Below are 23632 nucleotides of genomic sequence, written 5' to 3' on the forward strand. Positions count from 1 at the left end.
AGATCCATCGGAGTAGTACAACTTCAGAAATGCAAGTATGATGAGTAACTGTTCATCAATGTTCTGCTAATCCGTCAGACTTGTTGTGAGCTTCGAAACTCCATTTTCTCTTGTTCAGATCAACATACTTTCTTCATCGAAGTTGTTCCTTAACTTGTGAACTACAACATATCCAAATTTGAGGTCCCTCGGAGCAGTATAACTCCAGAAATCCAGGTATGATGAGTGACTGTTTATCATTTGTCTGTCAACCCGTCAGATTTGTTGTGAGCTTTGAAACTCTATTTTCTCTTGCTCAGATCAGCATGCTTTCTTCATTGAAGTTGTTCCTCAGCTTGTGAACTACAACATATCCAAATTTGAGATCCCTCGGAGCAGTATAACTCCAGAAATCCAGGTATGATGAATGACTGGTTATTATTTTTCTGTCAACCCGTCAGATTTGTTGTGAGCTTCGAAACTCCATTTTCTCTTGTTCAGATCGGTATGCTTTCTTCATTGAAGTTGTTCCTCAGCTCGTGAACTACAACATATCCAAATTTGAGATCCCTCGGAGCAGTATAACTCCAGAAATCCAGGTATGATGAATGACTGGTTATTATTTTTCTGTCAACCCGTCAGATTTGTTGTGAGCTTCGAAACTCCATTTTCTCTTGTTCAGATCGGTATGCTTTCTTCATTGAAGTTGTTCCTCATCGACTCTTTCATAACATATCAAAAATTCAGGATGAACTAACGGTTAAATATTTCCAGATCTTCGAAACATCACAACAGCTTCGAAATCTGCAAGAAGCCGACTATCATGTTTGGAGCTTCAACACTTTAATTTCCGTCGCTCAAACAGAAATGGTTCCTTCTTGAAAGTTGTTCATATGCTCAAGAACTATAGGGTGTCCAAAATTCAGCTCCATTGGAGAAGAGCAGAGGTTGCAGAAATTTGATAGATGAAAGGAGGCGGAAGAGGGAGAGAGAGAAAAAGTCTCTTGGGTTGGATTTCTATTTTGGGGCAGATTCCAATTTTTGTAGCACCTTCATTATTGATGAATTGCTTGTACTTTTGTCCATTATGAAACTTGGGACTTTGGCTTGTTGTTGGATCTATTATAATATGTTTGGGAACATATATAAGTGAATAAATAAGAAGGAAAATTTTGGGCCCTTGTGGGTGTAAAACAAAAAATGTTTATGTTTACCCAAGTGTTTTTGTACAAGTTCAAGGGCATCTTGGGTTTTGTGAACAAAATTTGTTTATTTGGAGCAAGGTTTTGTGTTGAAGCTTTGTAGGTGAAGCTTTGGTGTTGAAGCTTTCTAGGTGAAGCTTTGATGGTGAAGCTTTGTAGATGAAGCTTTGTAGATGAAGCTTTCTAGGTGAAGCTTTGATGGTGAAGCTTTGATGGTGAAAGTATGTAGAGGGAGCTTTCTAGGTGAAGATTTTTTAGGTGAAGCTTTGTAGGTGAAGCTTTTTTAAGTGAAGCTTTTCGGGTGAAGCTTTTTAGGTGAAGCTTTGTGGGTGAAGCTTTTTAGGTGAAGCTTTGTGGGTGAAGCTTTGTGGGTGAAGCTTTTTAGGTGAAGCTTTTCGGGTGAAGCTTTTTGGGTGAAGCTTTTTAGGTGAAGCTTTGGAGGTGAAGCTTTTCGGGTGAAGCTTTTTGGATGAAGCTGTTTTTTTTTTTTTTTTTTTTTTTTTTTTTTTTTTTTTGGCGCTTGACACGGTCTTCAGTTGCTTGTTTTGTAGTGACTGTGGAAGACGGATTGCTTTCTGATTGAGAAGGGTTCCGGCATCGCTTGCTATGAATGTAAAAGAGTGAGGGCTGAGTTGGCTAAATTACCTCTTTATTGAATTCATTGCCAAATGGCCTTCATTACATAGGATGCCAAACGGCTATAGCTCAACACTTGTACATCGTGAGTCTATTTGTAGTAGTACTTCAAGTGATCAGCGTTCCATGGATGGCCAAGGGTCTTGCCATCGGAGCTTCTAAGTGTGTAAGAGCCAGGGCGACTGATGCCAATGACTTCATACGGTCCATCCCAGTTTGGACTAAGTGTGCCTTCACTCGGGACTCTGTCGCAGAGTAATCTTTTCTTTAAGACCCAGTCTCCTATTTTGAAAGAACGAGGCTTGACCCTAGAGTCATAATAGTTGGAGATGCGCTGCTTGTAGGCGACATTCCTCAAGTGAGCTTGGTTTCTGTGTTCCTCGACTAAATCCAAGTTGAGGGTGAGTTGTTTGTCATTTTCACTTTGAATGTAGTTCTGGACTCGGAATGTTGCTTGCTCGAGCTCAACAGGGACAACCGCCTCTGTGCCAAAGGCAAGTGAGAATGGAGTTTCTCCTGTTGAAGTCCGATATGAAGTGCGATATGACCAAAGAACTTGGGGTACAAATTCTGGCCAACAGCCTTTAGCTTTGTCCAAGCTTGGTTTCAAAGTGCGCTTGATTATTTTGTTGATGGCCTCAACTTGTCCATTAGACTGGGGATGAGCTGGAGAGGCAAAGCATAAGTTGATGTTGAACTTAGAGCAGAACAACCTGAACTTCTTGTTGTCAAACTGTCGCCCATTGTCAGTGACTATCGCATTAGGAATGCCGAATCTACAAAGGATGTTCTTCCACACGAAGTCTTCTATCTTTGCCTCAGTAATGGTTGCCAAGGGTTCTACTTCGGCCCACTTTGTGAAGTAGTCCACTGCAACGACTGCGTAACAGACTTTGCCCTTCCCTGCCGGCATTGGGCCGATCAAATCAAGTCCCCACTGGGCGAAGGGCCAAGGGCTAATCATAGGAGTAAGAGGCTCTGGAGGGGAATGAGGAATAGTTGCATATCGTTGACATTTGTCACATGAGCGGGATACTTTGATGGCATCCTGGTGGATTGTTGGCCAGTAATATCCTTGGCGAAAAGTCTTGTGTGCTAGGGACCGAGATCCAGCATGATCTCCACAGACTCCCTCATGTATTTCCCGAAGGACGATTTCCGCCTCGGCAGGCGTAAGACACCTTAAGTATGGCAGGCTAAAACCTCGCTTATAGAGTTGATCATTGATGATCAGGTAGCGGGTAGACTTGTATCGAATTTGCTTAGCCTGGACTTTATCATTTGGGAGGGTGCCATGAGCAAGGAAATTATAGATCGGGGTGATCCAACTATCCCCCTGTTGTAAGTTGCATACTTCTGCGGCCATGGTGCTTGGTGTTGCCAACAGTTCGACATGAATTTTTCTTCCAATCTTGTCTTCCACAGCTGAGGCGAGGCGAGCCAGGGCGTCTGCATGACTGTTTACCGCTCGAGGAACTTGGGTGATCTGGTAGTGGAAGTGCTTGAGCAAAAGTTGTGTTTGCGCAAGATATGCTGCCATGGAGCTGTCCTTAGCATCAAAGTTGTTGGTAACCTGGTTGACCACTAATTGGGAGTCACTGAAAATATCAATTTGTTTAACCCCGAGGTGTTTGGCCAAACTTAATCCTGCTAGAAGGGCTTCATACTCGGCCTCATTGTTTGATGCCTTGAATTTGAAACGAAGAGCATACTCCATTGCTACTTTGTCGGGCGTAGTCAAGACTAGTCCCGCTCCACAGCCCTGTTGGTTGGATGAGCCATCAACATACAAACTCCATGCTGAGGTCGTTGATTCTACCTTCTGAGCTTCCGATGGTAATGAAGCTACTGCTTCAGGTGTAGAAGCAATGTCAACAGGATATGTGAAGTCAGCGATGAAATCTGCTACTGCTTGGCCTTTTTTGGCTGGTTTTGGTTGGTAGGAGATGTCAAACTCACCCAATGCTATCGCCCATTTGATCATTCGTCCAGACGTGTCAGGACTCTGGAGTATCTGTCGAAGAGGGTGATTGGTAAGCACGATGATGGCGTGTGCTTGGAAATAAGGGCGAAGTTTCCGAGCAGACATGACCAATGCTAGAGCTAATTTCTCAATGTTGGAGTATCGTGTCTCCGCATCTTGTAGGGCCTTGCTAGCGTAGTAGACGGGCCGTTCGACACCACTGTCCATTCGAATAAGAACAGAACTGACTGCTGAAGCCGAAACCGATAGATAGATGATGAGAGTGTCACCAACTTCTGGTTTGGAGAGCAGAGGGGCTTTACTCATGTACTCTTTGAGGTTCCTGAATGCCTTGGCACATTCCTCCGTCCATGTAATGTACTTCTTATTTCCCTTGAGTGCTTTGAAGAAAGGAGCACATCTGTCTGTGGCCTTAGAGATGAATCTGGTTAAGGCTGCCACCTTGCCAGTAAGGCTTTGGATGTCTTTTGAAGTTATTGGCTCTTTCATGTCGAGGATTGCTTTGATCTTTTCAGGGTTAGCTTCAATGCCTCGTTGGCTAATCATGAAGCCTAAGAATTTGCCAGAGCCCACGCCGAAGGCACATTTGTTGGGGTTCAACCTCATTCGATACCTCTTTAGAATGGTGAAAGTTTCAGATAGGTTGGTGATGTGTTGGTCAGCATGTTTGCTTTTGACTAGCATATCATCAACGTAAACTTCCATGTTCTTCCCAATTTGTTCGGCGAACAATGAATTGACCAGTCTCTGATAAGTTGCTCCTGCATTCTTTAGGCCGAAAGGCATGACTTTATAGCAATATAGTCCCCTGTCAGTAGTGAAGGTCGTGTGTTCTTGGTCTGAGGGGTTCATGAGGATTTGGTTGTATCCTGAATAAGCGTCCATAAAGCTCAAGAGCTCACACCCTGCCGTAGAGTCTATAAGCCTGTCAATAAGAGGAAGAGGGAAACTATCTTTCGGACACCCTTTGTTTAGGTCGGTGTAGTCAACACACATCCTCCACAAGACCTTTTGAAGCGAAAGACTTTCTTTGGTCGGATTTTTCCTAACAAGGACCACATTTGCTACCCATGTCGGGTAATTGACTTCGCGGACAAAGCCTATGCCTTTGAGTTTTTCAACTTCTGCTTTCATTGCCTCGTATCGTTCAACGTCATAAGATCTTCGCTTCTGTCTCACCGGCTTGATCTTGGGGTCAATACTCAAACGATGACAGATGACATCGGGAGAGATGCCTGGCATGTCCTCGTATGACCAGGCGAAGACTTCAGTGTTCTCTTTAAAAAAAGATATCAATGCTAACCGAAGGGGTGGTGACAATGTGGTGCCAATATTCACCATGCGGTCTGGATGATCTCTTGAGATAGGTACCTTCTCCAACTCTTCAGCAGGTTGGGCTTGCTGGGTGAAAGAGTCATCTCGAGGATCATCGGGTTGATTGTTGCTATCAGGAAGATCCAAGTTCGCTTCATCTAGGCTGGTCTTTGTGACTTGGTCATGTACAGACAGGGTTTCCTTGGGTCCGGGCAAGTGTTGTTGCTTAACTGAAGTGTTGTAACATGATCGTGCACTAAGCTGATCTCATCTGATGTAGCCGTTGCCATGGGGGGTTGGAAATTTCATCAACAGCATATGCGTGGATACCATAGCCTTGAGATCATTGATGCATGTGCGCCCAAAGATGACATTGTATGCCGTTGGGCAGTCAACCACTAGGAAGTTAGTGGTAATGGTAGCCGTGTAAGAGCCTGTACCAATAGTAAAGGGTAAATGTATGCTCCCTAAGGGTTGCACGATATCACCGGAGAAGCTTATCAGAGGAGAAATCGAGCGATCGAGCAAGTGTTCAGCTACACTGAGTGCCCTGAAAGCTTCGGCAAACATGATATTGACCGAAGCCCCTGTGTCTACGAGGATTCGTCGAACATCAAAGTTGGCTATGTGAGCCTCCACGATCAATGGGTCGTTATGAGGGTAGATGATGCCTCTTTCTTCCTCAGGGTAGAAACATATCGGATCCCAGTTAGGTTTTTTATACTTCCCTCCCCTGATGTCTTCCACGTGAAACACTTGGTGACCAGGCCTCAGACTTCGTTCACTGTTTTTCATGGCCCTATTGGAAGATTCAGATATGGGTGTGCCGCCGCTTATGGAATATATGACATTCACCTGGCGTTGGTTACGGTTATCCCTTTGAGGGTGAAGAAGGAATTGATCAATTTTTCCTTCTCGTGCCAAAGCTTCAATACGATCACGGAGGATGATACATTTCTCGCTATCATGGCCGTTATGCTCATGGTAGCAACAAAACATGCCCGCGTTATTCGGCGGCGTGTAATCTGGGTGCCTCGACTTTGGCTTTGGTATCAGGTGAGCTATGCTGGGGTAAATGGCCGCGCATGTGGCATTCAAGGGCGTGTATGTCTCATACCTTGGGGTAGGGGGTATCTTGACGCGGGTTTGACCCACTGCATTGACTGCCTGGGGGCGAGCGTTATTGTGGCGATACCCTTGGTTATCGGGATAGTGTCCCTTACTCTTTTTACTGAAAGGAGAGTGGTGAGGATGGAAATCCTTCCTCTTGCCTTGAAATTGATATGTCTGTTGCTTCGGTGAAGCATTATGCAAGGCATAGGGAGGTGCCACTGCTGTTTGGAAAGTCGAGGTCTTCTCATTTAGGTGAGTCTGGCTTCCACCTCCCACTTGTTGATAAAGGATGGTTGTAGGGGGTTTCTCCTGATATGTCTTTGCCTCGGCGGAGGCATGGTTATAAGCCTGCGCCATCACCTCAGAGTAAGTCTTCCAAGTATTGGCATTGATCATGTATTTAAAGAAACAATCACGTAGGCCTGCCGTGAAGGCTTTGAGGGCAGTCTTGTCGTCTGCCTCGGCACACCGGGAGTATTCATGGCTGAAGCGGCCAGCATACATACGTAATGACTCGTCTGGCTTCTGGCGGATAGTGTACAAGTCATCTGCAGAGTGCAAGCGATCGGTTTGGAAAATGTGTTGGGAAACAAATAGTTTCCTCAATTCCTCAAATGAGTCTACCGTCTCAGGTGTAAGACGACAATACCAATTTAGAGCTCCACTAGAGAGGGTGGAGGGGAAGAGAAGACATCGCTCTTCGTCGGTGTGCATCCGGTATGCCATGGTGGACTCAAAGAGGTTAAGGTGCTCAATCGGGTCCTCTTTTCCAGTATAAAGTTGCAAGCCAAGCTTTTGCTTTGTCTTTGCTTGAAGGGGGGTGTTGAGGATCCTCCTTGTAAGAGGGCCAGGCCTGGGTTGGTTCCAGTCAGGTATTTCAACCTGACGTTCAGCCTTCAACTTGTTTACTTCCTCAAGAAGTTGTAGGACAAGGGGGTCCTGAGCGGAGTTATGTGTCACTGGAGCTTTCTTTCGTAAATCTCCATCTCCTATTGGAATTAGGAAGGTTTGATCAAGGGCATGTGATTTTTCCCTGGACTCGCTGTACTGGCTTCCAGGGTATGTCTGTCGGAACACCTCTGAGTCCCCTGTACCCTCATGTCTCTCTAGGACTTGTTGCCCCTTCCCCAAATTGGTGGCCGGCTTGGGCCGTGGCAGGGGACCGAGTCTCTCAGAAATCCTTGGGTCATTAATCTTTGAACTTATATGGATGGAATTCTCTCGACGTTGCTTCAGGAAATCCCGACAATCGCGAAAGACGGCTTTCGATCATTCTGCCCCTTCAGCAAAGAGGTGTCTCCCTCCACTTCTCATGGTTCGGGTCGAAGCAACTGGGTTAAGAGAAGCCTCATGTTGATTATCAAGTCGAGGGGTAATCTGTTCCCTATCAGGGATATCTATGTCGAATGCATGTGACCCTCCATGTTGGAGGGCACCCAGTTGATGGTTGACTTCCACGGGGGCAACAAGCTCGCGTGTCTGAGCTTGCCTAGCTTCGTGGAGTGTCTCGAAGAGCTTCTCATATTGCTCCTGGAGGACCTCATTCCTCATTGCTATCTTGTTGTTCTGAGCTTCCAACTCATCGACTTTAGCTTGAAGAAGAACTCGTTTTCCTTCCTTCTTTCGTTGTTTCGCACTATGTGCAAGGGGGGTGTCATTCTGTGTGCTGTGGCTTCCTTCGCTTCCCATGCTGGAGAGGGATGCCTGATCAAAAGAAAGTGTACGAATGATAGAAACCAGCTTGACACAGCTGAAGAGAGTAGGAATCAGTGTCGTTTCCCACAGACGGCGCCAAATGTTGATGCACAAAATCAGCGAAGACTTTGGTACAACAGAAAGTGTCAGGTTTTATGACCTTCGCTTGGTTGCTTCGGTCACTAGTGAGGATAAGTACGTAAATGAATAGAGACAGATAAGCAAACACAGGATGTACGTGGTTCACCCAGATTGGCTACGTCCACGGAGTAGAGGAGTTCTTATTAGTAGTGAAGGGCTTACACAAGTACAAAGGATCAAGCTCTCAATTTAGTGAGTTCTTGTGAATGATTTAACACAAATGGCATTAGGCAATATTGTGGGGGAATGACCCCTATTTATAGAAAAACTTGTAGCTTTGTCACATTGACATGTGTCATGTTATGATTGGTTCTTGATGTTGACACGTGCTGCGCTCTGATTGGCTTCTAATCTTGACACGTGTCGAGTAGTGATTGGCCTCCTGGTCGGAGGGGAACTCTTCTGGGTCCTTGACAGTATAGCGTTGGCCGGTGCTCGGTAGTTTCGGGATTGGTCAAGTATGGTACAAACAGAATTTTTATGTTAATTTCATATTTTTTTAATATTGCTCCAACAATCTAAAGACAGAAGTTCGGCCGTACTTTTGTGCTTATAGTTTAGTAGGCATCCATCTCCCAAGATTCAACAATCTATAATCCAAAGTCGAAACACTTCAATCTTCAGACTCAGACGAACTTTATATTTTCCGTACTTTCAAAACACGACTTGGAATTTTGACAAACGAATAATATGAGAATGAGGAACCTGTTTCTCAAGAGTAAAAGTTAACTCTAATTTTATACCATTTAATGAAAATGATTTCATATGTTAATATATAACCCAAGTAATGCTTATTAAAAAGATGTAACTTTTCATCATAAGTAGACACCATTTTGCTAACAGGCACCTAGTGAATTCAAACGAACTCATGGTTACAATTTTTCATGCAAATGTTAAATTACATATTATAATATATAATTTCCAACATAGGTGAATGACTGTAATGTATTCGATTAAGTTAGCCTCTTATTTTGTTCTTTTTCCATCTCTCTAAGCAGACATGCAAATATTTTCCCTTATTCTCAGTGTAGTTTAGAAAAAAAAAGAATAATACTTACATTCCCTCTTAAAGAATGAGCTAATTCCCCATTTGTAAATAACATATTTTCACCGCAACAACTTCATAATTAAATTGTAACATCCCATATCGTCCAGGGGAGTAGATCCTATAAGCCTTATATGTATATTCCCATCTCTACCTAGCACAAGGCCTTTTGGGAGCTCACTGGCTTCGGATTTCATCGGAACTCCGAAGTTAAGCGAGTTTGGGCGAGAGCATTCCCAAGATGGGTGACCCACTGGGAAGTTTTCGTGTGAGTTCCTAGAAAAAAAACCGTGAAAGCGTGGTCGAGTCCCAAAGCGGACAATATCATGCTACGGCAAAGTCGAGCCTGGAATGTGGTGGGGGTCCGGGCCAGGATGTGACATAAATTGTTCAATGTCTTAAGCTAGCAACCATATAAACATGTCACCTAAGTCCCACCCTCTTAGTCTCTTAGAGCAGCTCCACTTGATCAAAAAGAGGCCAGCACCCAGTGGAAAAAACAGGCTTGGACTCAGCCAATCCACTCCAGCCCGTGTGTTTGCCTGGCACACAGCCTAAGCTGGTCTCCAGACCAGCCTATTTTTGACAGACCTTGGGATCGAGCCATTTGTGTTGTTGCGCCTGGCACGTGTCCTATACGCGCACGTGGGCGCGAGTAGCTGACAACAAAATCAGAGGCGGGGCCCAGCGGCGCAGGCGCACTAACATCTCCCTCGGGTGGGCGACGTGGCCCAATTTCTGTCATTGGATTTCCAACGGTAAAAATATTTTGAATTTCACTTTTAAACTAAATCGTTTGATCACAGATCAACGGTCCACGTTTTTTCTCCCAAAAAAATTTAAAGTCAGAAATTAAAAATAAAATAATAATATTTTAATAAAATTGACTGGGCTATTTTTTGGTAGGAGTGGAGATGATTTGGTCTATTACTGTTCATTGGGGTATATTACTGTTCACTTGAGTGGATAAATGGGCTGGGTGCTAGCGCAAAGTCTTTAGAGGTGGAATTACTCTCACTAGATAGCTTGATTTTGCTGTGCTAAACTGTTAATTATGTTGTTCGTAATTAATTGAGTAGTTGTCTTACTATATACCTAAATTTCCTGTTTGCTCCCTAAATCCGCCATGGTGCCTTGCGGGCAAGCCGGGGATTTACTTCACATATGAGATTGGTGGGTGCGGGCGTGCTACTACTAGATGCCGCTAGTAGACAGGATTTGAATGATTGAGGTTGCGCCTTTTGACTTCAAATCAAGAGATTGTGCCATTTGAGTGGGAGTTGCTCAAATTAAGGTTCTTTGTTTGCCTTAAAAACAAGGACTTTACTTATATGGAGAGATAGAACAATATGTAAATGACAAGGTTGCTTGGAAATATAAATGACAGAGGAAAGTGACTAAAATTGCAGATTGCTTGTAATTTATATGGCTGGAAATGAGTACATAAAAGCTACAAATGAGATCGATACCGCAAGCGAGCAGCAGAGCTAATAAACTAGATAAAAGAAGGCTTTGGGCAAATCTGGTTTGAGCAGAGTTTGTGCTTTTGTTTGTTTGTTTGAGTGTCTCTAATCCTTGTGCATCTGCTCCTTTTTATAGAGGTCTGGAGGAAACCCTCCTGCTGAGGTTTTGTACTTGCCCGAAAGAAGCTTGGGCAGCTTGCGTTTCCTTACTTGGGTAGCTTGCATTACTTTTGCCAACTTGCATGTAGAAACAATATTAAAAGGGGAATTTGCATCTCCACCACATGTTTTTAGCACATGTTTTCCCACTTGTAATAAACTAACATTTAAAATAAGCAAGTTGACTTCTTTCACATGTTCCTTGCCCGAAAGCTTGCTGATGCCTTTCCATCTACTTGCAATACATGCATGTATCTTGATTAAACAAATGCTAGACAAACCTCCACCACCCAAACAACTAGGAGAAACAATATTATAGTGTCAAACCCCTCCACTTGCATCTAAATATCTTTCCAAGTTAGCTTTCTTGCATATTAATCCTCCAAATGCCATATTTTACCCAAATTGCCCAAATAAGTAAAAATAGGTATATTTTGAGTGCAAACATTTCCTACACTACTTGAGATGCTCTTAACCCTTATCTTTAGGCGTTTCTATTTCTAAGGAAATGGATTAGGTGTTTGATGAATGTCTTCAAATTAATGTGCAAAAATTATACTCTCTCTTTCCAAGCTCTTTGGCTATAGACTTAAACGTGAATTCATTTGGATTAGGTCAACTGTTTAGGACATTGTACATGCCTCCGTATGTTCGAGTTCAAAGTACCCTTCTAGTAGATGAAAAAAGTTTTAGACTCGTTTGATTACCATTTCAAGTTTTTAGTTTCCAAATTTGAAGCAAAAAACTAAAAGCTGAAATTAATTACAAGACAAGTTTTCGGTTTTGAAAAAATCAAAATGAAATAAGTTATCAATGGTTTCTTTAGAAATATCGGTTTGTAAAAATCAAAAGTTAAAAAAATAAAATAAAATAAAATAACTGGAGATTTAAAGAATCATCTAACCTAGATAACTAAACCCTAACCACTCACTAGGAGGAGGAATTAAAATATAATGAAAGATTTTCAAATAAAGACTCACCGACCAAAGAGTAAACAGCCATTGATTTTTGTTTTATGATTTGTACATACTTCTTGATTCTTTTAATATAGTCATGATTTAAGGTGCAGATAAACTAAGTAAATACATAGTTTTTTTGGTAAGCAAATAAATGAAACAATAAAAGCAAGAAGCCACGACACGAGTAATTTTTATTGGTACTTATAATCAGTGTTTTTAAAGGCTCTGTTTAGGGTTGTTTAAGTCTTGCTTAGGTGTTAAGCGGTTGGTCACCATCACGATTAATTTCTAAGCATTTAAACAATATGAAATGATGTCTAGACTTGCCTAGGCATCTGCCTAAACCGTTTAGGTCGCAACTCTCGCTTTAACAAAAAATCAATAAATTGTAACAAACTTGTTGGATACTTAGATAAACACTTATTATATTCTTGTTCCTCATATTTCAATATGTTTTAGTACTTTACCCTTTATATGTCATTTTATTTTGCAATTTAGGTATCCGATACAATTATGTATTTTATTTTTTATAAACAAATATTCATTTATATGTTATAAAATGAATTTAATTAAAATTAAAAAATTTTACATAGCACACCGCCCAACTAGCACCTAACATCTTTTAAAACCTTGACGAGTTACGTTGTGTATCATTTCACATGTTAATAATATGTATATAATTTCACTTGTTAATAATACTAGACGATAAAGTTTACATATCCACCTATATAGTATTATAAGGAAATAAATTCACTTATTATGATTTGATTGAACTAATAACACCACGTGATTGTGTTTTAGGTCGTACCCAGTGCACAAGGCTCCCGCTTTACGCAGGGTCTGGGAAAGGTGAATGTCGGCTAATAAAAGTAAGAAGGCACTAACACGAGAAACTTATATATGTAATTGGAACACAAGTTGTATCATTCCATATAATAAGAATACACTTAATCAATAACGGCACGTAATTGTGTTTCAAATACACTGAAAAATTAAAATTGTTCGAGTGGAGGAATAATGAATCTACAATGTACTCAAGTACTCAACTAATCGTAGCCGTTCAATAAATGACATCCATAAAGACAAGAAGCACAACCACCACTCGATGAAGACTGATCAAAACATTCATGAGCTTTTATTCTTTTGACGCGATACCATATTCTGTCTCTTGGCATAACTCCTGGCGTGAAAGTCAATAAACAGGGCCAAGAGAGAGGCGTTAAACGCAGCGTTGAAGCACCAGCCCCAAATCCCGGAGCAACCCGACCCGGTGAAGTGCAAGTACAGCATCCGACCCGACACCACGAAGCTGAACAAAAACTGCACGATCTGGCAATCCGTGACGACCCGCTTCCACTTGGGCCGGATCCCGACCGCGCACAAGAAGTAGTACCCGTACATGAGCACGTGCACTGACGCGTTGGTCACGAGCGCCACTGGGGATAGGGACTGGCACGTGTGCAGCCATAAGTAGCACATGACCAGCACTGTCGCGTGGTGGTATACGTGGAGAAAGGAGAGCCGTTGAATGGACCCGCTGAGGATGATGAAGAGGGTGTCGAAGAATTCGAGGATTTTTGAGAGGTAGTAGACGTAGGCCCAGAAAAAGTGGGGCCCGGTCGGGGAGGTGTTGGGTGGGAAGCAGAGGATCCAATCGAGGTTTGGAGTGTTGGGGGAGAGAATGGTGAGGGTGCATCCGACGGCCATGATGAGGGAGATGAGGAAGAGGATGAGGTTGTGGACGGCTGTGATTGGTTTGAGTAGTACGGGGTTGATGGGGGAGAGTGGGAGGCGGCGGAGGAGGAAGGTGAGAGAGAGGTAGAAGATGAGAGAGAGAGTGAGGAAGAGTGGGGTGGAGGCTGGAGTTTGACCTGGAATCCACGAGAAGTGGAGAATCGTAGGGTGGTTGACCAGCCAGTACCGGAGGTTTGACACGACGTGGCTCATCGTCGTATGCCACGAGCCTCCGTGAGCGGCTGGGCGATTTATGGAGTTAATGATAGTTAATAGCTTTCAGTACGGAGGGGGAATGAGATTTGATGAGGGAAGCTGAGGTTAGGTTCGGGATCGAGATAGAGATATTGGACATGTTTAATGTTATCTTTTGCGTGTGGGGACCACTTTCAAATCGGACGGTGCTCTGTTCGACGGCGATCTACTTGAAGATAACATAGAATTGGATCAATTTGTAATGTTATTTTTTGCGTGTGGGGCCCACTTTCAAATCGGACGGTGCTCTGTTCGACGGCGATCTACTTGAAGATAATATAGAATTGGATCAATTTGTCGATTTCTCTATCGAGGGTGTTTTTTTTTTTTTTTTTTTTCTGGATCAAAAGGACGGTAATCTAGGAACCTTTATTAAAGGCCGGATCCTTTAAGCTGGGTTTTTTAGGAATCTTGCAATCGTAATCGTTCATCGTATATTGTGCTGTTAATTTTCATTAGGTATTATTTATATTTAATTTTAAATTTTAAAATAACTTTTGTTAGCATGATGTACGATAAACAGTCACGATCATAGAATCTTTAAGATCACAGGAAAATGATCTGGCGATGATCCTTTTTTCTTTATTAAACACACAACACAAATTTACAAATTACTGGCCCACAAACAAAATAAACAAACAAAAAATGACCAGAATAAGAAAACAAAAAAAAACAAAAGGCGGGCCAAACAATAAACTAGGTTGGGGCCCAAAAACAAAAGAAACAAACAAAAAACCGAGAAGTTCGCTGCTACCACTTCTGCTAGGACAGTGCATCTCAACCTGCAGAAATCCATGCCTACCACCAAACACCGCCCTTTCGATCGTATCATCCAATACCGATCTACTCCCCGAGCACAGTCATGAAGTAAAGATAACCAAAAACTGAAGGAAATCAGTTGGTTATCAATAAGATGAAGTCCATGGAACACCATGAGCAATACTGCCAGATCAGGCAGACAACAAAGAGAAGGTGGTGGTGTTGGGAACACGTGAGTTGGTCAAAACACTGAAACTTGCGGCACCAACTCGAATGCAAGTATGGTTGAAGATCGAAACTCAGATGGAGGAAGAGGGATGACAAGGGAAGAATAGGAGGGCAAATCAAGATGAGGAGGAAGGGGAAAAAAACAGCATAGAAGGTTTCTCCAGCTGAGGCTAGAGTCAGCGCCTAAGATGGTGGTCAAGATTGAAACCATCACCAAAAGGGGGGAATAACTCTCACAGAATGAGAGATTGTACTGGATCAATGAGGAATTTGTTGATTTTTTTTATCGAATTTGTAGAGCTCTCAACTTTTCCTATTAATTTTAATTTTAACAAAATTAACCTTCTGAACTTTTACAATTTCCGATTTTTCTCTGAATTAGATCGATTAGCTCCTAAACTTTTATAGTTGTCAAATTTCCCTTCTAAATTTTAATTATATACGCAAAAAAATAAAAATTTCATCCCTAATGTGGACAACATATTTTTGTCTTCTTCTCCTCCGCTAGTTTACTGCATACATTTTTTGTAGAAGGATAATCAGCTAAAACTAAAGTTTAGAGAAGAAATTGCCAGCTCCTTACAAGTTCAGGAGGCAATCATCCAAATACTAGTGCGATATCCCATCAATATGACTTTGGGCACCAAATGTGATCAAAAGAGTGGAAGAATACTGAAAGTGCTTTTAAAATTGCTTAGCACTTTTGATAATAATATTTTTGGGCTCTAATCCTTGGTAAAAACGCAAGTAAATCTTAAAAAAACACTTGAAGTGCTTATTGCACATAACTGGTGTTTGTGGAATGGTACGTCATCAATAAGGCACCTTAAATGTTATTCAAAATCTAAAACAATTTCACCAAAAAGTTTTTAGTCATTTTAAAAGTACTTCCAAATAAGTAAACTCTGAATTATTGAATTTTTCAGTAATGTGACAAACTAGCACGGCTGAAATTACAAACAGCTAAAAATCTTTCAAAAAATGCGCTTTTAGCTAAAAAAATAAATTAAAGCTTCTAATTTACTAAAATTTCAAGGTAAACATGGCAGTGCAGTGCACTTGCAATCAAGAGAAGGGACGCTATATAAAGCAACTAAAGATTATAAATCTTCTCTCCTTACCAGAGATGCCAGAAATTTCTGCACAAACACCTCTTAAGCTCCACTTGCGTAACAGTTTCGCGAGCAAGTTGTAACTCCCTCGGGCAACAAAATTGGACTCTGTCAATGATTACATTCAATTAAACTACGCTGAACTTGCAGTCACCTTCTTCCGGACAATCCTCTTTCTGCGTGTCTTAGGTGTTGATGATTCCCCATCAGCAACAGAGTCGGCATTTCCCTGTTTGATGCCGAGGAGCCCAAGCCCAGAAACGATGGCATTCTTTGATATAAACCATTTTGAAGACGGCTGATCAATATTTTCAGAAGGCCTACTGTATACCTTCAAAAGATCATCAGAGTGAACAAGTGGATCAGCCTCCACCCCAAGCCAAGCCAACCTTGATCTCTCTCCTAATTGCACATTCAAAATCCTGTCCACATTCCCAATTGAGAGTCAAAGAATCGCTCGATACATCGTGCAATTTTACCATTTAAAGCAAAACTTAAGATATACCAAAGAAAAAGAAGACCTAGTAGAATTATACCAAGATGAACTTGGTTTTATGACAGATTTTTTTTATCTGTCCTGGAAACGGAAGAAGGAAAATTCAAATGTCGCTGGATGATTACACGCTACAATCAGAGAGATGCAGATTTACATATGAAACTTAAGAGAGACGATTCAGATTTTTTTGGACTCCCTACTTGCAGGCAGCATTCATTCTTGAGAAAGTCACAGAAATTACAGTTGTTATTTTGCCAAAATACTCGATCCGATTCTCACATGATATGTGCAAGTAAATAGGAACAGACAATTCCTTCAGGAGTTGTAGTGGAAAGAGGATAGAAATGATTGCTACATTGCTGCACTGAGGAAATTATTGACTAGGAATCCATATATGAGAATTCAACCAATTCTGAAGCATAGCAGCACTAGAGCTTAGAAAGAACTGAACGACGTCTACTATTGGCATATTATTTACTGCTTCCAAGGATGGTTTTTTGCGTTTCATGTTATGCAGCATTTTGTTCAGTGCCATAGGAGTTGCCTAGTGAGAAAGACATTTCAGGACAAAAGAAGGCCCAAGTGATCAAGGACATTTCAGGACAAAAGTAGGGTCCGGATACTTATACCAATTACAGTACCAAGTAAATGAAAAATGGTGGTGGGGTTCAGGCAATCATAATTACGAGCCATTCAAAAACTGGGGATTGCTGCACAAACCCGGATAAAAGGGTATCGCACGGGCTTCTTATTTATCTCAAAAGTATGTAATCAAATTTGAAAATAACGGGCACTAAGCTGGCCCCACCAGGCACCAATGAACCCAAACGTTTGACAAAACTAGAACATTTTTTCATTCTCGATTTACCTTTTAGATGTATCAAGGGCAACAATATAAACTAAATTAAGTTTAGAAATGTTAAATGCTTAGTTTTGAGTGCATTATGAATAAATGTGGCCAGAGAAGAATGTGGAAGGTAGAAGGGGACGGAGGGGAAATGAGTAATCATATGGTTCACCATTGACCATGAAAGAGAAAACCCTCTAAGGCAGGGTTTGTATAAGCAATTTACCAGTCTATGCTTTAAATACAAGTGCCCAAACAGAATAAAAAACATACCTCAGTGTCGTGCTAAAAAACAGGGCGACCCCAATAACATCAAAATGGTTCACCATTGCTCTGTCAAATCCACATAATAGCTGATACCTCAGGTTCGCATATAGTCCGAGGAAGGCACCATAACCGAGCGCATTTGCTTTGACAGTTGGGATCGTCACAGATAACCTGTCAAACAAGTTAACATTGGATAGGAACTAAATTATTTGAACATGCATGGGAAGTAAATTGTATGAGCAAGCATACGAATTATATTAGTTGGCACTAACAATAAATAGTTGTCTTATCGAAATGGGGGACAAGAGAAGGAAAATTTTATTTCAAAAAATTTGAAGCACTTCTCTTCTAGTAACTTTCTTTAAGTGGAACACTCGAACTGTTGACAATACAATAAACAAAAAAAAAACAATGTTTCGTTTGCAGAAAATTTAAAGAGTTGACGTAATGGTGTTTCCATTTCTTTTCTATGTTGCGTAATGCGTTATTATTTGAAAAGAACCTTCTCCATAAAAGTAAATAACTTTAACAAGCATATTATCAATCCAGTGACCAGCTAACACCTATTTACAATTCTTAAGAAAAACATGCAACAAAAAATGAAAGGATAAAGGTATTGGGACAAAAGTGGTATAAATTACTTGATCCAAAATTGTCAAAGATTTATGAAATGGGGGGAGTATTCAACAAAGAACAACGCAACTCCTGGTTCTTTTAAAGGAAAAGTAAGACAAATTCCATCTCAAATTTCTTTCTCCATTGCATCCAAAATTATCAGAATATAGATAACAAAAATCAGAATTAGCAATACATTACTCACCTTCCTTCCTTTTTATTGGCCAAAAAATTTGATAAAGAACCTTGCACAGCTCCAGCAGATAGTCCAACCATACATAACTCAGCAGCCTTGTAGAAGAAAGAGTGAAATCTCTTTTGCAGGTCAAATTCCCTCAGTGGGTAGCTCTTCTCAAATACATTGTTGGGGAGTTTTTGTAACGTATTTTGCAAATCAAACTTGAATGTGTTCCCATATGAACGAGAAGGAGCAAGTGACCAAACAACAATAGCATTGCATGCTGTTACTGTGAGTACATTTATAAGCGCCAAATCCCATTCTTGTTTTATCCTGTTCTCGAGTAAATAAATATCAATGAATTCAATATTCAAAAGACTTGCCAAAAATTTCATGCTTTTATCATAACATGGAAACGCACCTGCCCTTACGATTCTTTAACTCCCACCACACCGAGGAACCAATTGTCGCAGCCTGCTCTAACAGAAACCTATATAAAAAGGCAGGATCTGCAAGCATTCTGCACAACAAATCATATCAAACATCAATGCTAAGGGATACAATACATTTATTAAAGAATTAAACGAACACCAAAACTTATCTCTAAGGGAGGAAACATAAATGCATTGCCACTGAATTATATCATATCCATCTATCCATGGCTCCCCATTTTTACCATTAGATATCTGATTTCCCCAAACAGTTATTTACTAAAGTTCATTTCTGTCTCTTCATTTTTGTTATGTTTCCAGTCGTGGCCTTTGCAGGGAAAAGTCTTCTTGATTTGATACATGTTCCATTATTCTTCCAAGTGCTCAAGGAGATCCTTACTGGAACTTATATGTTGGTAATATTTTGCTCCTACGGTGCTCAAATGTTGTTACAGTGCTCCTTAATTAATATGTGAGAGTTCGTTACTCGTACTGGGGTGTTAAAGTTCATAAAATTCAACCTAGTCCTAAAGGGAGTTCTGCTTGTTCAGGTTTAGAGTTTAAGTTTTGTTGGTTTTGAAAAAATAAGGGTACTGAACATTTTAAAGATCATATTTTCATGGTCACAAGGCAGAGCCATTCAAAGCAGCATAAGCAGAAATCCGTTTTACTTTCTTGTTTAGTTGTTTTAGCTTCTTTTATATTTTTCTAGTTTTATTTTTATTTATGAGTTATGTTACCATGTAACAAACTGGATATGTATCACCTAAGCCCCGGCTTGCATATGTGTTGAATAATTTAAAAAAAATATTCTTTTATTCAGGATTGCAAGGATATTGGTTAGCTTTATTAACAGGTAGCTCCCTATTGTGATCAAGATTGTGCCCTATCAAATCCGTTCAGAACTATGATTAATGTAAGTAAAACCTGTTGAGTATTACGGTTAATGTCTTTCATTATCTACTATTTTCTTAAAGACCACCCAAGTAATGTGATGAGAAAATTGGAGCCTTAGTCCTTAATTCCAGAAGTTAGTGTGAAGGACAATACTCCACATTTCCTCAAATTCAGAGGCCAATTTTCATATATTTTTAATCCAGGGACCAAAGCTACAATTGGTGCATAGTGCAGAGACCAATGCTCCAATTTTCTCTAATATGGTTTACTTTTACACTAATATGATTTAGTATGACAATATAATCCCTTACTTAAATGGATCTTAAGAGACTCGAGTTCTTAAAAGGCTGCTAACTTCTATTCTATCACAATATTGGTGTCATGAAAGTTTCTTGATGTTTGCAGACATTTTTCTACTACTGGCTCCTGCCCACTTTCGTGTATGGCAACATCAATCAGTATGAGAATGGGAAACAGACATGCCAAAATTAATTAGAATAGAAAGCTACTGAAAGATGCTAGAAATATTATGGCTCAGGACAGTCCAGAGGGTAGTAATTGGCAAAAGGATAGACTTGAAACATAAGAAACTGCTCCAAAAATTAATAAAATCACCTGCCAATGAATGCCCTTGATATTCCATCAGGAAGCGCACGAGAAATAAACCTAGTAGTGGTCGGCCTTGCATTGGTCGCTAAGAATTTAACCATTTGAGCAGAGCTGATCAATCCCTGCAGTCAAAATTTAGGTTGGTATCAAGCCAAACGTATTTCTTTTCCTCTTTATTTTTATTTGTTGGGTTCGTAGTATCTAATTGAAAGACTTCAAACAAAATATGCTATCAAAAGTACGCACCATTTCATAAGCTTGCCGAAACCCAGCAGGTAAATCCATCATTGTCTTTTGCCATTCATTCAATACTGCATCAACAAATTTTCGATCAAAGAGCTGCAGAAAAATTCATTAATCATCAGTGCAACATATATTTCAGATTAACATAACCCAAAGAGAAAAAATCTTTCAGCAAATATGCAATATTGTTCATCAATAAAGGATATTCCCAACCTCTTCAAGAAACATCCGGCTTCTAAACAGACCACCTTCATCTCCCTCATCGCCATCATCAAAGTCATCAAAATAATCATCATCATCACCACCATCATCACCTCCATCACCACCACCATTATTTATTCTCTTTCCAATATCTCCACCGCCTCCCCCAATTGCAGTCTGCAATTTCAAATTATTAGCATTTTCATAGAGTACTGAACAAAATATAAATGGAAGTACACTAAAACATGCCAACTATATGTCATAATTGCTTCATGAAAGAAACAGAGTGAAGTATTAAACAATTGTCTAATTTGGTAGCACTTGAATGGTTAAGAAACCTTAGAGCAACTTTTGGTCAAAGAATGAGTTTCCTTAATATTTTATTAGGGTACAGTGAGTTATTTTATAGTTCATACATTGTCCTATGGTTGATACATCTTATATTGTTTGTGCTTATCTAAGTTCAAACTTTATGCTTTATGAGCCATGCATCTTATTTTACTTGTGTTTAGTCTAAATAGGATACTCAATATTGTCCAACCTAAAAAGGAACAAAAAGAAAAAAAAGCAACAAAATCAAATGGAAACGCTCTAGTCAATGCAACAGCCTCCTGCCCCCAACAAATCAAGGTAAGATGAAACTAACAGGAGTGTTACTTCCATTTTCTTTTTGTTGGAATTAATAATCATGTTAGTTTATAATTTCAACACAACAGCAATGGGCAACTAAGACGACATTTTACATCCTTTGTGAAGGAATTAATAATCATGCTTTGTTTATTATCTATTTTGGATTCCAAATAGGTCACTCTTGATAATTGAATTCTAGTAAACCCTAATAATATTGGGAATATATAAGATTAAATTCTGCAATCAGAAAAGAGAGACAAATTTAAAGTTAAAGTAGATTCTAAATCACACATACACACTAATCTTCATATAAAGTCCAAATATCTATGAAATGCCAGTTTCATCATACATTCAATCTTGTTGTTGCATCAAATATGACAAATATAAAAACATTATTACTCATGATTTTCATTGGGCACGGAATGTTAGGCAATCAAGCATCAACACGTCAAAAAATGAGTGTAGCAGAGATGAGAATGCTTCGTTGGATGTGTGGGCACACAAGAAATGGCAGAATTAAGAAGGAGAATACACGAGGTAAAGTAGGAGTGGCCACAATTGAAAATAAGATGAGAGAAAATCGGTTAAGGTGGTTTGGACATGTGAAACGAAGACCTACAGATGCTCCGGTTATAAAATGTGATTATGAAATAGAGGCTCAGGAAAAAAGGGTAGAGGAGGACCTAGGAAGACTTTTAAAGAGACTTTAAGAAAATACAAGGGAAGCTAACTAAAGACTTGTCGCAAAACTGATCGCAATGGCATTCTAGGATTCATATAGACGATTCCACTTAGTAGGATAAGACTTTGTTGTTGTTGGAGTCATGAATTTCATTCTCATAAGGAATTCAAAAAGGGCTTGTCAACTTAGTATAACTGTTAGTTAATAACATTCATATCTTAGCTCATCCAATGTTTCTGACACATTAAACACCAAAAGTCGCTCAATTTTCCCACTAGCACTACGTGTAGTGGTATTCCTCTCCAATTGTGAGTGAAATGTTTTATGTTTGACTTCCATAAATGGTAAGTTTGATACCAAATTATGGCTACCCCATTCTGTGAGTTAGCTCAATCCTCCACTCCCCCGAATATCGTTGTATCGAAAACAAAAAGGTCCATCAAGTTTTGTATACAGGTAAAAACTATAAATTAGCAAGGTGGGATTGAACTAATTCCGATTTTGATAAAAGCAATTTCGTTCATTCTCCTAAAAATTTGTATCCTGTTTACAATCTCTAAATTACTCCAGTATCCAGCACCTAGATTAAACATTTCTAAGGATTGTCACTCCCCTCAGTTTCTTTTCCATTTTCCCCATTTTCTAACCAACCGAACAACTCAATCAACTCAAATAAAGCAAGAAAAACAATCAAAATTTCAGTGTAAGACTGACCTCGGGGCTAGACTTGGATTGCTTCTGAGACATATCGAGCTTGCCCTTCTCAAGAGTAACCGCACCAAACGCACCATACTGTCCCTTCATAACCGGACCCAAACCGCCGGGGGCCGACGGCCCCGCGAAGCAGCGCTCCATCATGGCCATGGAGTCTCCGTCCACAGCATCGGAAGTAGACGGTGACGGCAAGCAATTCGCCTTCAGCACCAGACCCCTCCGCTCCATCATCCGAAGCTGGGTCGGCAGAACCGCCAGCTTCGGCTTCGTCGGTAGCTGCATGTTTATCGGCATGATTTGAGCCGTCTGGAACACGGCGTGCGACATTTTTATTTTTTCTTTCTCTTTCCGAATTTTTATTTTCCGTTTGGATACCGAGAAAATCAAGCGGTGAATTTCTCGGGAAGTTTCACTTCTCTGGAGAGAGAGGGAGAGAAGTGAAGAGACGAAAGAGGGAGAGAAGGGGCTGGGGGAATGGGGGTTTTGAGGGGAAGAGAGCCGACTACGCGGCCACAACCCAATCCGAAAGCCAAGTTTTGCTTCGTTTCCCTTTATTTTTTTATTTTTTTTTTCGAGTTTTTTATTTTCCTGACCAGGTGAGTTGACTCGGGGTTTTTGGGTGAGTCGCCTCGGCCCGCACTCATTGGTCAATTCGCGCATTCATCAAGGGATGGGCGTAGATTTTTTTTTTTGTTTTTTTTTTTTTTTTTGGTAAACAGGATGGGCGTAGTTTGGTTCGCGTAACCAAGACCGAAACTGAATTCTTTTTGCAGCGCGGTTTTGAACTCTAAACAGGAATGATACCAAACAATTTAGTTGTGATTCGGTTCGGTTTTAAACGATTTTGATTTCAGTTTCAAATCATTAGCAAACTATATGCTTTATGCAATTAATACAATCCAATAAAAAAAAATTATGATCACCACACTAAAATTCAACTTGAAATAAAATTCATCATCAAAATGCATAATGGCATGCTAAAACTAAGGTTTAAACAAACTTCAACAACAAAATGCCTTACGGCCTTAGTAATACAACTCAAAA

The 23632-nt window shown here is 40.4% G+C and overlaps 2 protein-coding genes and 1 long non-coding RNA gene across 3 annotated transcripts; 1 reads left to right on the forward strand and 2 right to left on the reverse strand.

The window, feature by feature from the left end:
• On the forward strand, nt 1-1158 carry LOC139192501 (uncharacterized). The gene is made up of 4 exons (XR_011576699.1): nt 1-216; nt 300-397; nt 481-578; nt 754-1158. It is a non-coding gene; the product is annotated as an uncharacterized lncRNA (long non-coding RNA).
• Nucleotides 1159-12593: 11435 nt separating this feature from the next.
• LOC103402375 (fatty acid elongase 3-like) lies at nt 12594-13806 on the reverse strand. The gene has a single exon (XM_029095173.2). It carries the CDS (start codon nt 13635-13637, stop codon nt 12816-12818), a length of 822 nt encoding a protein of 273 aa, XP_028951006.1. The 5' UTR covers nt 13638-13806; the 3' UTR covers nt 12594-12815.
• A 1745-nt stretch (nt 13807-15551) lies between these two features.
• Nucleotides 15552-23135, reverse strand: LOC103425358 (protein RETICULATA-RELATED 1, chloroplastic-like). Its single transcript, XM_008363435.4, has 8 exons — nt 22589-23135; nt 20575-20739; nt 20365-20457; nt 20125-20240; nt 18603-18701; nt 18209-18514; nt 17395-17559; nt 15552-16200 (listed from the first exon to the last, which is right to left on the reverse strand). Exons 1-8 carry the CDS (start codon nt 22913-22915, stop codon nt 15912-15914), a joined length of 1560 nt encoding a protein of 519 aa, XP_008361657.2. The 5' UTR covers nt 22916-23135; the 3' UTR covers nt 15552-15911.
• Nucleotides 23136-23632: the final 497 nt, after the last annotated feature.

The sequence above is a fragment of the Malus domestica genome, chromosome 15 (genome assembly GCF_042453785.1).
Source record: "Malus domestica chromosome 15, GDT2T_hap1".
Lineage (NCBI taxonomy): Eukaryota > Viridiplantae > Streptophyta > Magnoliopsida > Rosales > Rosaceae > Malus > Malus domestica.